Raw genomic sequence first — 13,378 nt, forward strand, 5'->3', positions numbered from 1 at the left:
ATAAGTAAAAGGGGGAAACGGTGATTAAAGGAGAATATAATATAATATAATTACTAATGTAATCCCCTTCAACATAGTGCTAATAAGAAAAATAATATCTAGCAGCTTGTACTGTTCCCGTTAGCAAATAAGTTCCAATGTCTAACATTAACATTAATCACCAGCTGTTCAATTATTTGGTCCATTGTTAAGGGTGTGACAGGGGTTGCTGTTAGATCAGGGAAAATAATATCACCACTTTCGATAAATTTATCACAATTCTTATTCTCAATATCTTCTTTACGAGTTTTCTCCATATTATATGATTCCATCTGTTCTTCCTTGTTAATTTTCTTCTTTTCTTTATCAACTTTAGTTTCATTCTGTTCTACAATAGCCTTAGTATCGTCTCCTTTAACCTGTTCTTCTTTATCACCTTTACCTTCATTCTGCTCTACAATAGCCTTAGTATCGTCTCCTTTAACCTGTTCTTCTTTATCACCTTTAGCTTCATTCTGCTCTACAACAGCTTTAGTATCGTCTTCTTTATTAATTTTAGTTTCATTCTGATCTACAACAGCTTTAGTATCGTCTTCTTTATTAATTTTAGTTTCATTCTGATCTACAACAGCTTTAGTATCGTCTTCTTTATTAATTTTAGTTTCATTCTGATCTACAACAGCTTTAGTATCGTCTTTCTTAATTTGTTCTTCCTTATCAACTTTAGTTTCATTCTGTTCTACAACAGCTTTAGTATCATCTTCCTTAACTTGTTCTTCCTTAACCTGTTCTTCCTTAACCTGTTCTTCCTTAACCTGTTCTTCCTTAACCTGTTCTTCCTTAACCTGTTCTTCCTTAACCTGTTCTTCCTTAACCTGTTCTTCCTTAACCTGTTCTTCCTTAACCTGTTCTTCCTTAACCTGTTCTTCCTTAACCTGTTCTTCCTTAACCTGTTCTTCCTTAACCTGTTCTTCCTTAACCTGTTCTTCCTTAACCTGTTCTTCCTTAACCTGTTCTTCCTTAACCTGTTCTTCCTTAACCTGTTCTTCCTTAACCTGTTCTTCCTTAACCTGTTCTTCCTTAACCTGTTCTTCCTTAACCTGTTCTTCCTTATCAACTTTAGCTTCATTCTGTTCCACAACAGCTTTAGTATCGTCTCCTTTAACCTGCTCCTTTTGATATATTGGGTTCCGTAATTGTTGCAACAACCAATAACTACTACCTCTACATTCATTTTCTTTTTCGTTTATTTTCACCAAAACTTCATCATCTAATTTTCCTTTGACACTTTTTATAAAACCAATTTTATCGTTGGTAGCAAAATTAACATATTCATCAATATCTCTCAACAACCTTTTTATTTTTTCATTGATTACACCACGGCCTACCAAATCCTCATTGAACCAGCCCTTACTATAGTATTTGGTCTGTAAACATACTTCATATATCATACTTTCATCTGTGTTATCCATTGTATTACCATTTGATACTAGTTCATACAAGTTCGTACATTTTAGAGTACCAGAACAGGGATCAAGCCCATTCAATTTCAAAAACAGCTTATTAATCTGATTTCTAACCATCATATAGTATTTTCTGTTTAAATATTCATCTTTTTTGATATAATTTGATAACTCACTGGATTGTATTTCATGCAACAAAACTATTTTATCTCCAAGTATATCAAGCAATTGTGATATATCAGCATCATTAGAAACGGTTTTTAATTTTTTATAGAATTCAATCAATTTGTTGTTAAAGTCGACTCTTTCATTATATTCATCTTGATCGTTATAATCAGTACTAGATTGTTGCTTTTCAGTTAACAAATCCATAATATCACCATTTTCATCTCCTTCACCAACTGCCTCCTTATCATCTGAATCAGTTCTCTGCTCTTCATCTTTGAAGAGCCATTTTTTTATTTCACACACCAATCTAGTATCAATTTTATGTTCGTGAATCGTATTCCAAGTATCACAAATTTCTTTGAAATTTAAAATGCTTGGGTTTTTTATGAAATTTTGAACAATGAGTTCCCAAGTATATTTTGCACTAAGTTCAGTAAAATCATCCATGATTTTTTCAATGGTACCATCAGAAGTTTTATAATCAATTGCAGGTGATTTCATAACAAGTTTTTCATTTTTCAAAATTTCAAACTTATACTTTTCGTCATTAAAACATAAGTTTCTTAACGAATTATCTATTTGTAAACTTTCAGTTTGATAAATATCTATATATCCTTGACAATTATCCAACATTGTTTCAATGTTTTTAAAATCCAGTAATTTAATAAATAATTCATCTTGCACTTTTGTAAGATTTGTTTCTAAGTCTTTGGTCAAATAATCTTGAATATATTCTACATGTTGCTTTTGAAAAAGTTCATCCACCTTTTTGTTATGATTATCTAACATTTTCGTAGCAATAACGTCAGCGCTAGTTGAATCAGTAGTATTCATGTCTCTTTGGTCATATAGATAAAACTGTATGTTCTGTTTTACTACAAATTAAAAATGGGCAAAAAAAAAAAAAATGGCTATACGTAAATTTTTTCTGGTTAATAATGATTATTTTTTTTTCTCTCGCTTTGTCGCATTAACAAAATAAAAAAAAAAAAAAAAAATAAATAAATAATAATGTTAAGAAATAATTATTAAAAAAAAATAATATAAACAAATATTGTATACATATATATATATATATATTTAAATGTATAAACAAATGAGGGACAAAAAAAAAAAAAAAAAACAGTTTTCTTTTTCTTTCTAATCGAACACTTCAGAATGTCATCTTTGAAGCCAACTTCTTCTTGTAATCTTGAATAGTACCTTCCCATTTGGTGGCTTTCTTGTGTTCAACAACGTAAATATCTTGGGCAATTTGATCTAATAATGTAAAATCATGCGAAATGACTAGAACAGCACCAGTATAAGCATTAATAGCCTCAGCTAATGAGTTAATAGTTGGAATATCCAAACCGTTAGTAGGTTCATCAAATAACAACACATTTGGATTCTCTAAAGCTAGAAGAGCAAAAACAACACGAGATCTTTGACCACCACTTAAAGTACCCATTTTGGCAGTTTGTGCTTCACCAGTCAACCCATATCTACCTAATTGGCCTCTCCAATATTGGAAATCTTCACTAATATGATTGTATTTATCACGAACAAATTCCAAAGCAGATTTAGTTAAATCCAATTGATCTTGAGAATGTTGAGAATAAACACCCAATTTAACATGAGTGTGTCTGACTATACGACCACCTTGTGGTTGTAATTCACCAGTTAATAGTTTTAATAACGTGGATTTACCAATACCGTTTGGACCAACAAGAGCAACTCTACTATCCATATCTAAACCAAAATCTAAATGTTCATACAAGTAATGTTCTGGTTTACCATCATAAGCAAAATTGATATCATCAAATGCCAACACAGGTGGTGGTAGTCTTTCCACATCGGGAAATCTGAAATTGAACACTCTGTCTGGAGCAACTGGCTGAATTAAACCATCGGCTTCCATCTTGTCCAAAATCTTTTGTCTAGATTTAGCCTGTCTAACCAAGTTAGCATAAGTACCTGCAGAAGCAATAAACTTTTTAATATGAATAATTTCTTCTTGTTGCTTATTGTATTGTTTCATTTGATTGGTCTCTAATTCAGTACGTGTTTTCAAATAAGTGTCATAATTACCACCATAAGCCATTAACTTTTGCTGTCTCATATCAATCATATTGCTACAAACACCATTCAAGAAATCTTGAGAATGGGATACCAATAGTAAAGTGTTGCTGTATCTCTTTAAATATTCTTCCAACCAAACACAGGCTTCTAAATCCAAGTGGGCAGTTGGATCATCTAACAATAATAAAGTTGGTTTAATAAATAAGGCCTTGGATAGAGCAACACGCATTCTCCAACCACCAGACATATCTTTGGTCTTCTTCTTGATAGTTTCAGCATTAAAACCTAAACCAATTAAAATGACAGCAGATCTACTTTCAAAAGTATCTGGGTCCATTTCGTCCATTTTTTCATAAATAAGTTCCAACTTTTCGGATTCCGGACCTTCTTCTAGAATTAATCTTTCAACTTCATCTTCTAATCTCTTCAATTCAGCTTGGGCCTCTCTAACAACAAATTCCAGAGCACTATACTCAGTTGGTGGAGCTGGTTCATCCAATAGATATATATCAATAGATTCTGGGATAGGGTATTCTCTGGTGGCAATACTCTTTAAAAAAGTACTCTTACCACAACCATTAGGTCCTAGCAAACCATATCTTCTCCCATGATTTAATTCTAAAATGGAATCTTGAATTAAAACTTTACCATGAAATAATAAAGAGACACTACTTAGTTTAATATCACGAGAAGTGGCTAAAGAGTCTAAAACACCGGTAACAACACGATCACTTATACCATCTTTATCTTGTTGCAACTTCAATTGTTCAATTTCTGCGGCAACTTTATCTTCTTCAGTATTTGAATCTTCCGTTTTCTTTGATTTTTTAACTGTTTTACCTTCAGCGGCTCTTTTAGCATCTCTCTCAGCTTTTTTAGCTTCTCTCTTGGCTTTCGATGCAGATTTTGGAGGCATAATATATATTCTTTTTTTTTTTACTGTTTATTTACTTTTTATTTTATTTCAAAGAGCTTTTTAACTTTTTTTTTTTCCGTGTATATATATTATAAAATTTCTTACATTTAAATATTTTTCACTATTTTATGTTAATTATATAAAAGTCGGTAAAAGTAAGTTATTGAATAAAACAAGGTCAAGTTTATGAAATATAAGATAAAAAAAAGAGGTTTTTTTTTCTCTCTCTCTTTTCTTTTTTTTTCTGAAAGTAATTCCTTTTCGTCGTAATACAATAAAAAAATTCTGGAAACAAATTTCTAAAAAAAAAAAAAAAAAAAAAAAAGAAAAGTGTAATTTAATGTCTTAGAAAACGTACAATGCAAATCATTTCTTAGAACGACACACAGAAATAAAACCAATTAAAATTTGCAGCTATTTTTTTGTGCTGTAGAAAATCAAAAAAAAAAAAAAAAAAAAAAAAAAAAATAATTGTAATAATAATGCATTACCGAAAATGTCCGGAATATTACGAACCTGGGACTTTGTCAATTACTTTTTTCCGTATTATTTTCATGATTACGATTTGGAAAATGTCAAAAATAATGACAGAGATTAATTGCAATATATATTTTAAAAACTTAACACTCTTTATTTATATAATGTTTTCATTTATATAAAGAGCAAATGTGTGCATGACTTACCAACAAAAAAACACACATAAAAGTATATATGAAGTTTTCTTTAATTACTTAGATAAAGAAAAATATTAAAAATCTCTTTATATTTCATCAAAACTGATCATAATTGGCATCTCTTTTCCTTTTTTTTTTTTTTTTTTTTTTTTTTTAATATATATTTTAAATTCAGAAAATGGTCAACATAACAAAAAGTAACAACAATTGAAAATAGGTTGAAGACAGAAACCGCTTATAGTTCTTTAAACCAGACCAAAAAAGATAAAAAAAATGAAAGAACGACTCAAAAAAGGTAAAAAAAAAAAAAAAAAAATAGTAATAATTGGGGAAAAATAAATCGATATATATAATAATAATTATTATAATGCGTCTTAGTTAGCAACACAAAATACGAGCTACTAAAATAAAATACCCACTAAAATTATATCAACAAAAATAAACATTTGATATCAGAGACAAATGCGCTCATAAGATATCAAAAATAATCAAAAAGAAAAAAAAAAAATTGTAGTATAGTAAGATTCAACCTAGTAATCACAATTCTAATCAATAAAATAGATTATTGAACTCCCAAATGGCATAAAAATAAAACAAACAGAAAATGATAGTAACAATAAAATAAAAACAAAAAAAAAAAAAAAGAAGTAAAAAAAAAAAAGGGTGAATAATAGAAATGATGTAAAAAAAAATTGTATATGAAACATAATAACACATATCCAAAAAAAAAAAATCCTTCAAAGATATTCACAAAGAATAAATTAAAAAAAAAAAAAAAAAGCCACACATCCCCAAATATGCATATAAAAATCTATTTCCTTTTTTTTTCTAATCTCTTTTCACTCAATTTTAACTTGTTAAAAAGCTAGGTTTTGGCAATTTACTAATAGTAGGGACATTGGAAGCAAACGAAGCACCAGCATATTGTACACCATTCTGGCTTTGATTGTGTCCAGTTGTCGTTTGCTTATGTTTTAACGTAGAAGTGCTCGTATTTGTACTCGAATTAATAAACATAGAGCTGGTAGTACTCGAAGTAGAAGAACTTGATGTTGGTGGTTGTGATTGTGGTCCTAGTATATTACCACTAATTGAAGTAAACATGGGCGGAGTATTGATGCTGACGCCGTTATTGTTCATAAAAATTCCGTTTGGGGATGGCTGAAAAACAGGGGCATTATTCATGTCTGTATAATACATAAAATTAGGCATCTGCTGTTGCATCTGCTGTTGCATCTGTTGAAACATAGGAGGTACTCCAAAATTAGAAAAATGAGGATGAGGATAAGCAATAGGTGAAACTACATTATTAGCATTCAGAGGCAACATAACTGGAGTATGTTGCTGAGGGACAACCAAGGCATTAGATATAGCAGGACTTTCTAAGGCTATTGGTGCAGCTGATGCAGCATTCACTTCTGAGGCAGGTTTTAGGTCAAGTTTTTCATCGAGTTCAGAAGAAGATAAAGAAGGCGATGAAGACAAGGATCCCTTCCTATTACCGCTTGAGACAGACTTATTCTTTTTATTTGTGGTTATCTTGTTCTTCTTAGTTGCAGCGGCTGTTGTTGTTTCTTCCTTAGCACAAGCAGTTTTTTTGCTTTTTTTGTTGGTTTTCGATTGCTTTTTCCCCTCTATTACTTCTAAGCCTTCATTATTGCCCTTTAAGTTCAATACTTCTTTCACTTTCTTAGTTACATCTTCATTATCACTGCTACCATGCCTCTGCTGCTGTTTGAAGGATCCCTTTTTGCTTGAATGATAATTTTGACTTGTCTTATCGTTTCCATTTTCATTGCTATTAGAATGGAATGCAACAGATGCAACGCCACATTTATTTGCATGATTATTAGCATTGTTACCACCAAAATTTGGTTTTTCTCCGTTTGGCAATAGTTGTATTCTGGGTATCATAACATTCTTGTTGGTTCTGCTGAATTTGTTATCCTTTCCCGTGCTATTAGTTTTGTTATTTTTTCTTCTTCTATAATAATCCTTATTATTATTATTATTATTATTATTTATATTGTCAACGTTAATATTATTAGTAGATGTAATATTGTGGACAGGCGAATAGCTCTTTGTTTTTATATCAGGTGTATTGTTTTTGCTATTTGTTCTTAACAATCTCGAACTGTTAAAATACATAGTATCTGTGGACATATTTTTGATTGTTTATATGTATATAAAGATATAAGTATTATAATAGATTTAAAACGTAGCTAGTTGTTGGTCACTTTACTATATTTTTATTTTATATTATTTTTCCTTTTAATGGAAATGGAAATGGAAATGGAAATGATAGTGGAAATGATAATGATATTATGCACATGCAATTTAAAAAAGTATAAAACAGATTAAAGAGTAATAAAGAAAACATCAAATGCGACAGAACGATTGATAATGGCAGTTATTACGAAGAAAAGGGGGGCGAAAAAAGGTAAAGATAAAAAAGAAAAAGAAAAGAAAAAGAAAAGAAAAGAAAAAAAAAGTTGCGTGGGAGAAACAACGCACAAGAATTAAAATAAAAGAAAAGGAAAAACTTTTTTTTATTTTTTTATTTTTCTGTGGTTCTTTTCTTATATTTTTATTCTATTTTGCCACCGTACAAAACTTTACATCACACAACAAAAAAATAAAATATATTTTTATTTTTGTGGATTTACCCGGGCTAAACTTGTTTTTTCACCCTTTTTTGATCTCTTTTGCACACCGGTTTATCACATGCGTGTACTAGACAATAATAATAATAATATATATATATATAATTCACTGTCTTAAAGTATACTATCCAAGAAAGATTGATCATCCAGTAAGGTATTTGGTAGCATACTATTATTCTCTTTATCAATTGACACACCATTCGGCACAACAGCCTCATCCGTTATAATAGGTTCAGGAATCTTACTACTCTGCAATCCGCTAGAGGTAATAGTATCAGAAACATTACCAACATCGACTCCCTTATTTTTTGCTAAAACCTGATTTAATTGTGTAACATTCATTTTGTCAAAATCTTTGTATGTTAATTTATCTTTAGTCAATATTAACTTACTAATCCTGTCAGCATCATTCGTATTATCATTAACTGATTTCTCTAACGCAATTTCTTTCAACTTTTTCCTCAATTCGTCATCTATTACATCGTCTTCTACTTGTTCTAATAGTATATCATTCTTTGCTATATTATTACATTCATTATCATCTTGCAACTGTGATACTTCCTTTTCTGTTTCTTCTACTTTATTCTCTTTATTATCCTCATCATTGTTTTTATTTTTTATAATAATCTTATTACGACCAGCAGCATCAGTAGTATTGATCTTGTGGTATTTTAAATCACTTGGTGTAGCGTGTTTTCTTTTTAATTTTTGTTTGTCTTTAAATTTTTTTCTATTTTCAGCCTTTAACGAATATTCCATGTTTTTACCCTTTTATATAATACTGAATAATATTCTCTTTATAGTTTGAATTAGTATTCCTTCTATGACCCTGCTTGGACAATGCAAATTATTAAAATGAAATAACCTTATCGAACCCAGGTTGCTTACCAGGTGAACTTCTTCAAAAGTAATATAAATCTTTTTGATACATAGCCTTTGTTATGAAAATATTTACAAGAAATTTTTGATATTAAAAAAAAAAAAAATTAAATTAAAAAAAGAAAAAAAAAAAAAAAAAAAAAATATAAAAAAAAGGGTTTTTTTTTTAAGCTTTAAAATTAAATAATAAAATCTCACTATAATTTATATCATTCTATTCTAATAATAATACAAAATGATGGTTACCTTTTTTAATACGATCAAATATTTTGTCGTAAGCATATACCCATGTCCATGTTTTGAAATGTAATTTTTGCTTTGTATATCTACTGTGATTAATGAAAAAGTAAAGCAAGAATTGCTTATATACAAAACTATAAAAACAATCTAAACAAAATAAAATAGGGTACTGACGATAAATGTACTAGCAATAATTGTATTTATTATTTATACAACAACTAACGGATCTTCATCTGTTTCACTAACGATCCACGAGACATTCAACGTTTCTTTATCAGTACCATTATTCTGTTTATTTAATTCCTTGGATAGCAAACCAGTCATTATATCCTTAATGTATTGTCTCTCGGTGTTGGAATGATTGCACAAAACCACAGCTTTACCCATCTCTTTAAATTTTAAAATTTCGTGATGCGACAATTCACCAGTGTAAATCAAATCAATGTTATCCATTTCACGCTTGGAAATTGACCTGAAAACACCAGATCCACTGCCTGCACACAATGCGATTCTCTTTACCAGAAAATTATCATTAGTTGGAACAGCCACTTGGACATGTTTAATTTTTAAAACACTTTTAATGTTACCAATTATTTCATTCAATGGCAAAGATGATACCAATTCAACAATTCTACCATACCCATGTGTAGCTGGTGCATTTCCATCAATAGGTTCAATGACTTGAGTCCTAGAAATGACAGCATCATCGATATTGGCTGCGCTTACACCCACTAAACTGTTGCACAACCAATCATTAACCCCATATGGAACAGCATCGACGCTTGTATGTGGACAGTAAACACTAATATTTTTTTGAATCAATTTAATGCAGCTTTTATGTTGTGGATTGTTGTTTGGACTTATATTTTTCCAACTGGGGAAAATAAACGGATGGTATGCTAAAATTAAATTACAATTCCTTGAAATTGCTTCATCACACACTTTGCTGGTTAAATCGTTCGTTAATAAAACTTTGAAAGAAGGGTTACAGATGTCATTATTTTCAGAAGCAGCACTTGTGGGACTTGGCACGCTTGTATCTATCAATAAACCTGTATTGTCCCATTTTGAGTCAGCATATTTGATGGGATATAAAGATTGGATAACCTTTACTATTTTATTTAGTTCAGTTGTGGTTAGTGGTTGTTTAGGCATAGTTTAATGTAATTCTTTCTTGTTTTTAACAAGAATATTATTAAAATAAGGTGAAAAACGCACATTAATTTCTTTTTTGAAAAGATGAATTAAAAAATGTGAAAACAAAATGTTGGGAAAACTTTCGTTTTTTTTTGTTTTTATTTTTATTTATTTTTTTTTTTTTTGCTATAAATTTTGAGATGCTCTGACAAAAACCTGGAAATACAAATATTCGGACATAGATAAACATTATTTTGATAATTTTATTTTTTTTTTGTCAAGGGAAAAAAAAAAAAAAAATTGGAATACTTTTCATATATTTTAAAATCGAGAAATTACAAGACAAAAAGTAAACCAACATTACACCTTCTAGACCTGTCGTCAATAGTACTATATTTCTTTTTTGAAAAGTTATTATTTAAATAAATAGATAAATAAAAAATAAAATAAATCAAAATAATCATTAAGAAAAAAAAACCCCCCCATATCAAATGTCTGAACAAAAAAATATAATTACACCTGAATTATTAAAGTCCAAAATAGAACAAAGTTTGTCGGGAAATTTTCATGAGGTTCTGGTTAGTGATATGAGTAACGGTTGCGGACAAAATTTCGAGGTTGTTGTAGTTAGTGATTTTTTTTTAAATAAAAATAAATTGGTCAGGTGTAGATTTGTGAACAAAGCGCTAGCACAAGAAATTAGTGAAATACATGCTTTTAGTTGCAAATGTTTTACTATAAAAGAATGGGAGAAAATAGTAATATAATGTTTGCAATTTTGAAACATCAGAAACATAACTATTATTAAATACATATATAACAATAAAAAATATTATGTACAAGACGATACTTGTTTTTAATTAAATAAAAATAAGTACATATAGATATTATTTTACCGATTAGATAATGGTTATTACCCTTGCATTCTACCTATTCAATTACTTTGTGTATGGGGGCGGTGGGTGGTGTTGTTGATTAACGTTTGTGTTTCCAACAAATATTTTTTCCGTTCTCAATATGCCTGTTTCGTTATCAATTTTACCGCTCTTTTCATCGGGTATATAGTCATTATTATTATTATTATTATTATTAGTAGTAGTAGTAGTAGTTGCAGTTGTTATAGTTGGTATACCCACAAATGAATAATGTTGTCTTGTAAATGGATTGGATAAAATATTATTCTTAGTATGATATAAATTATTATTTGCCTTACAAGTATGTTTGCCATCACCAATATAATTCGCATCGAAATAACATGTATCAAAAGCATTGTCTTCGTCCAATGTAAACAACAAATTGTTATTTGTTCCATAACCATCATTATTATTTGATGAAATAGTATGTTCATTATCATCGTAATACTCATCTATTTCCAAAGAAACTTCTCTTATATTATTGTTACTACTGCCAATGTTTACACTAGGCGAAGCAGGAGTATTCCCACCAGTTATTCCCACCATATTCTTAAAATCTTTAATTTTAATTGGTGTTTTCAATATAGGAGTGGGTGTTACTGACAATTTATTGCCCAATAGTTCCTTAGATGGAAGCACAGGATGAGGACTAGTAGCATTAGTAGTGTTATTAGTATCATGCTTTAATACAATTTTTCTTCTTCTTACTTTATTATTATGTCTTTTGCCTGCTCTTTTATAAATGGATGTTTGTAGATCGGCTATCTTTATAATATTTTCAACACTTAGATCGATATTATTGGGCAACAAGTTATCTGTCCTACTACTGTCTGCCGTGGTACTATTTTTCCCAAAGCACGTTGACAAATGTTGGGAATTATTTTTATTCAACATAATGTATTTATATAAATTTGGTCTTTCCAAACATCCAACTTGGGCCTTCTTGGAAGGTAACAAAGATAAGGAATTTCTGGAAGATACCATAGTGCTTAATTTCAATAAAGTGACTGGACTCAAATCCTCCAATTCAAAAGAATTTATAAGTGTAACGGCAGCACTAATGTTATCTGAATTGTTGGAGCCGTTAATAATGGAGCGTTTATTTTTCTTCCCAGTAATACCATTCTTCTTCGAAAAAAGTTTCATTGTTGAATTAAAAATAACGGAGGGCAAGACATCTTTAAATACACTATCCATGGCCTGCTTCAATCTTCTTTCAATAGAAGATTGTAACAGTTTAATACTACAGTAAAAATCAAAATCTAAATTGACATCATTAAAGGAAACGCCTAAACCTGTACCTTGAGACCCACTATTACCACTACGATCCATAGATATATTACTTATTGCTTCTAAATGTATATTGCTAAAAGTCATGTTTATAGGGACGGTAAAGGAATCATTGCATACTATATCTGGAGAAATAAAATCGGGAGTACTATTATTAGTATATAATAGTAATAAATTGGCTTCAATGGTGGTAGATATCTCGATGGTGGCATTACTCAATAAAACTTTAGCTATTCCTTTTAATACAGATTTAGGTACAAGAGCTAAATCTAATATTTCTAGTGAAGGGGGTGTTGGAAAATCAACATTAGTCACTGTTATGCCATTTTTCAAAATGTTGCTGCCGCTATTAGTGCCATTAGTGCTGCTAGAATTAGTGTTATTCCTTTTTGTTTGATACGCCTTATTTAGTTTTTCTTTAATTATTTTATTAAAATCTTTGTTTTCAAAGATTTCGTTATTAAATTTAAAGGACATTATTAAATGTAATTTTTAATGGGTCCGTTTTTGAGATGATTTTGGTTTTTCTTTTTATGTTAAGGAGTAAAGATTATTGGCAGTATAAAAAGTGATATATATATTGTCAGCTTACGAAATGGGTTGTACCTTTTTTTTTTTTTAATTTTTTTGGTTATAAATAAAAAGAGAAAAAATATATTTATTTGTGATTTTGTTTTCACAACTAATAATTGTCGTTCCTCACCTCCCTCTTTTTTTTTTTTTTTTTTTTTTTTTGTTACATAAAGTTTTTTGATGAATAGAAAGCACGCAGAAGTTGTAAGTTTTGCAAAGATTAAAAACTATTCACCTTGCCGATGCTCGGGGAAAGGACTAGAAACAAGAATAAAATAAAAAAGAAGAAAAGAAAAGAAAAGAAAAGAAAAAACGTGCTTATTTTATTTTTCAAAGACCGATAATATATCAGATTGCATGTCCGTATTTGCAGTCCGTATTTGCAGTCCGTATTTGCAGTCCGAGTGAATTAGTCACAATC

The 13,378-nt window shown here is 29.6% G+C and overlaps 7 protein-coding genes across 7 annotated transcripts; 1 reads left to right on the plus strand and 6 right to left on the minus strand.

The window, feature by feature from the left end:
• Nucleotides 1-98: 98 nt before the first annotated feature.
• Nucleotides 99-2,444, minus strand: SCDLUD_002298 (uncharacterized protein; the record flags this gene model as incomplete). The annotated part of the gene is made up of 2 exons (XM_046076621.1): nt 99-494; nt 1,080-2,444. 2 exons carry the CDS (start codon nt 2,442-2,444, stop codon nt 99-101), a joined length of 1,761 nt encoding a protein of 586 aa, XP_045934777.1.
• A 319-nt stretch (nt 2,445-2,763) lies between these two features.
• Nucleotides 2,764-4,587, minus strand: ARB1 (ATP-binding cassette family ATPase ARB1; the record flags this gene model as incomplete). Its single annotated transcript, XM_046077066.1, has 1 exon — nt 2,764-4,587. The coding sequence occupies one exon, from the start codon at nt 4,585-4,587 to the stop codon at nt 2,764-2,766; it is 1,824 nt and encodes a 607-aa protein (XP_045934778.1).
• Nucleotides 4,588-6,110: 1,523 nt separating this feature from the next.
• EDC1 (Edc1p) lies at nt 6,111-7,424 on the minus strand (the record flags this gene model as incomplete). Its single annotated transcript, XM_046077067.1, has 1 exon — nt 6,111-7,424. One exon carries the CDS (start codon nt 7,422-7,424, stop codon nt 6,111-6,113), a length of 1,314 nt encoding a protein of 437 aa, XP_045934779.1.
• Nucleotides 7,425-8,038: 614 nt separating this feature from the next.
• On the minus strand, nt 8,039-8,683 carry SCDLUD_002301 (uncharacterized protein; the record flags this gene model as incomplete). The annotated part of the gene is made up of 1 exon (XM_046077068.1): nt 8,039-8,683. One exon carries the CDS (start codon nt 8,681-8,683, stop codon nt 8,039-8,041), a length of 645 nt encoding a protein of 214 aa, XP_045934780.1.
• A 567-nt stretch (nt 8,684-9,250) lies between these two features.
• On the minus strand, nt 9,251-10,198 carry NIF3 (uncharacterized protein; the record flags this gene model as incomplete). Its single annotated transcript, XM_046077069.1, has 1 exon — nt 9,251-10,198. One exon carries the CDS (start codon nt 10,196-10,198, stop codon nt 9,251-9,253), a length of 948 nt encoding a protein of 315 aa, XP_045934781.1.
• A 473-nt stretch (nt 10,199-10,671) lies between these two features.
• BOL2 (Bol2p) lies at nt 10,672-10,947 on the plus strand (the record flags this gene model as incomplete). The annotated part of the gene is made up of 1 exon (XM_046081400.1): nt 10,672-10,947. One exon carries the CDS (start codon nt 10,672-10,674, stop codon nt 10,945-10,947), a length of 276 nt encoding a protein of 91 aa, XP_045934782.1.
• Nucleotides 10,948-11,118: 171 nt separating this feature from the next.
• Nucleotides 11,119-12,861, minus strand: MDM34 (ERMES complex subunit MDM34; the record flags this gene model as incomplete). The annotated part of the gene is made up of 1 exon (XM_046077070.1): nt 11,119-12,861. One exon carries the CDS (start codon nt 12,859-12,861, stop codon nt 11,119-11,121), a length of 1,743 nt encoding a protein of 580 aa, XP_045934783.1.
• Nucleotides 12,862-13,378: the final 517 nt, after the last annotated feature.

This window comes from Saccharomycodes ludwigii, chromosome III (genome assembly GCF_020623625.1).
Source record: "Saccharomycodes ludwigii strain NBRC 1722 chromosome III, whole genome shotgun sequence".
Lineage (NCBI taxonomy): Eukaryota > Fungi > Ascomycota > Saccharomycetes > Saccharomycodales > Saccharomycodaceae > Saccharomycodes > Saccharomycodes ludwigii.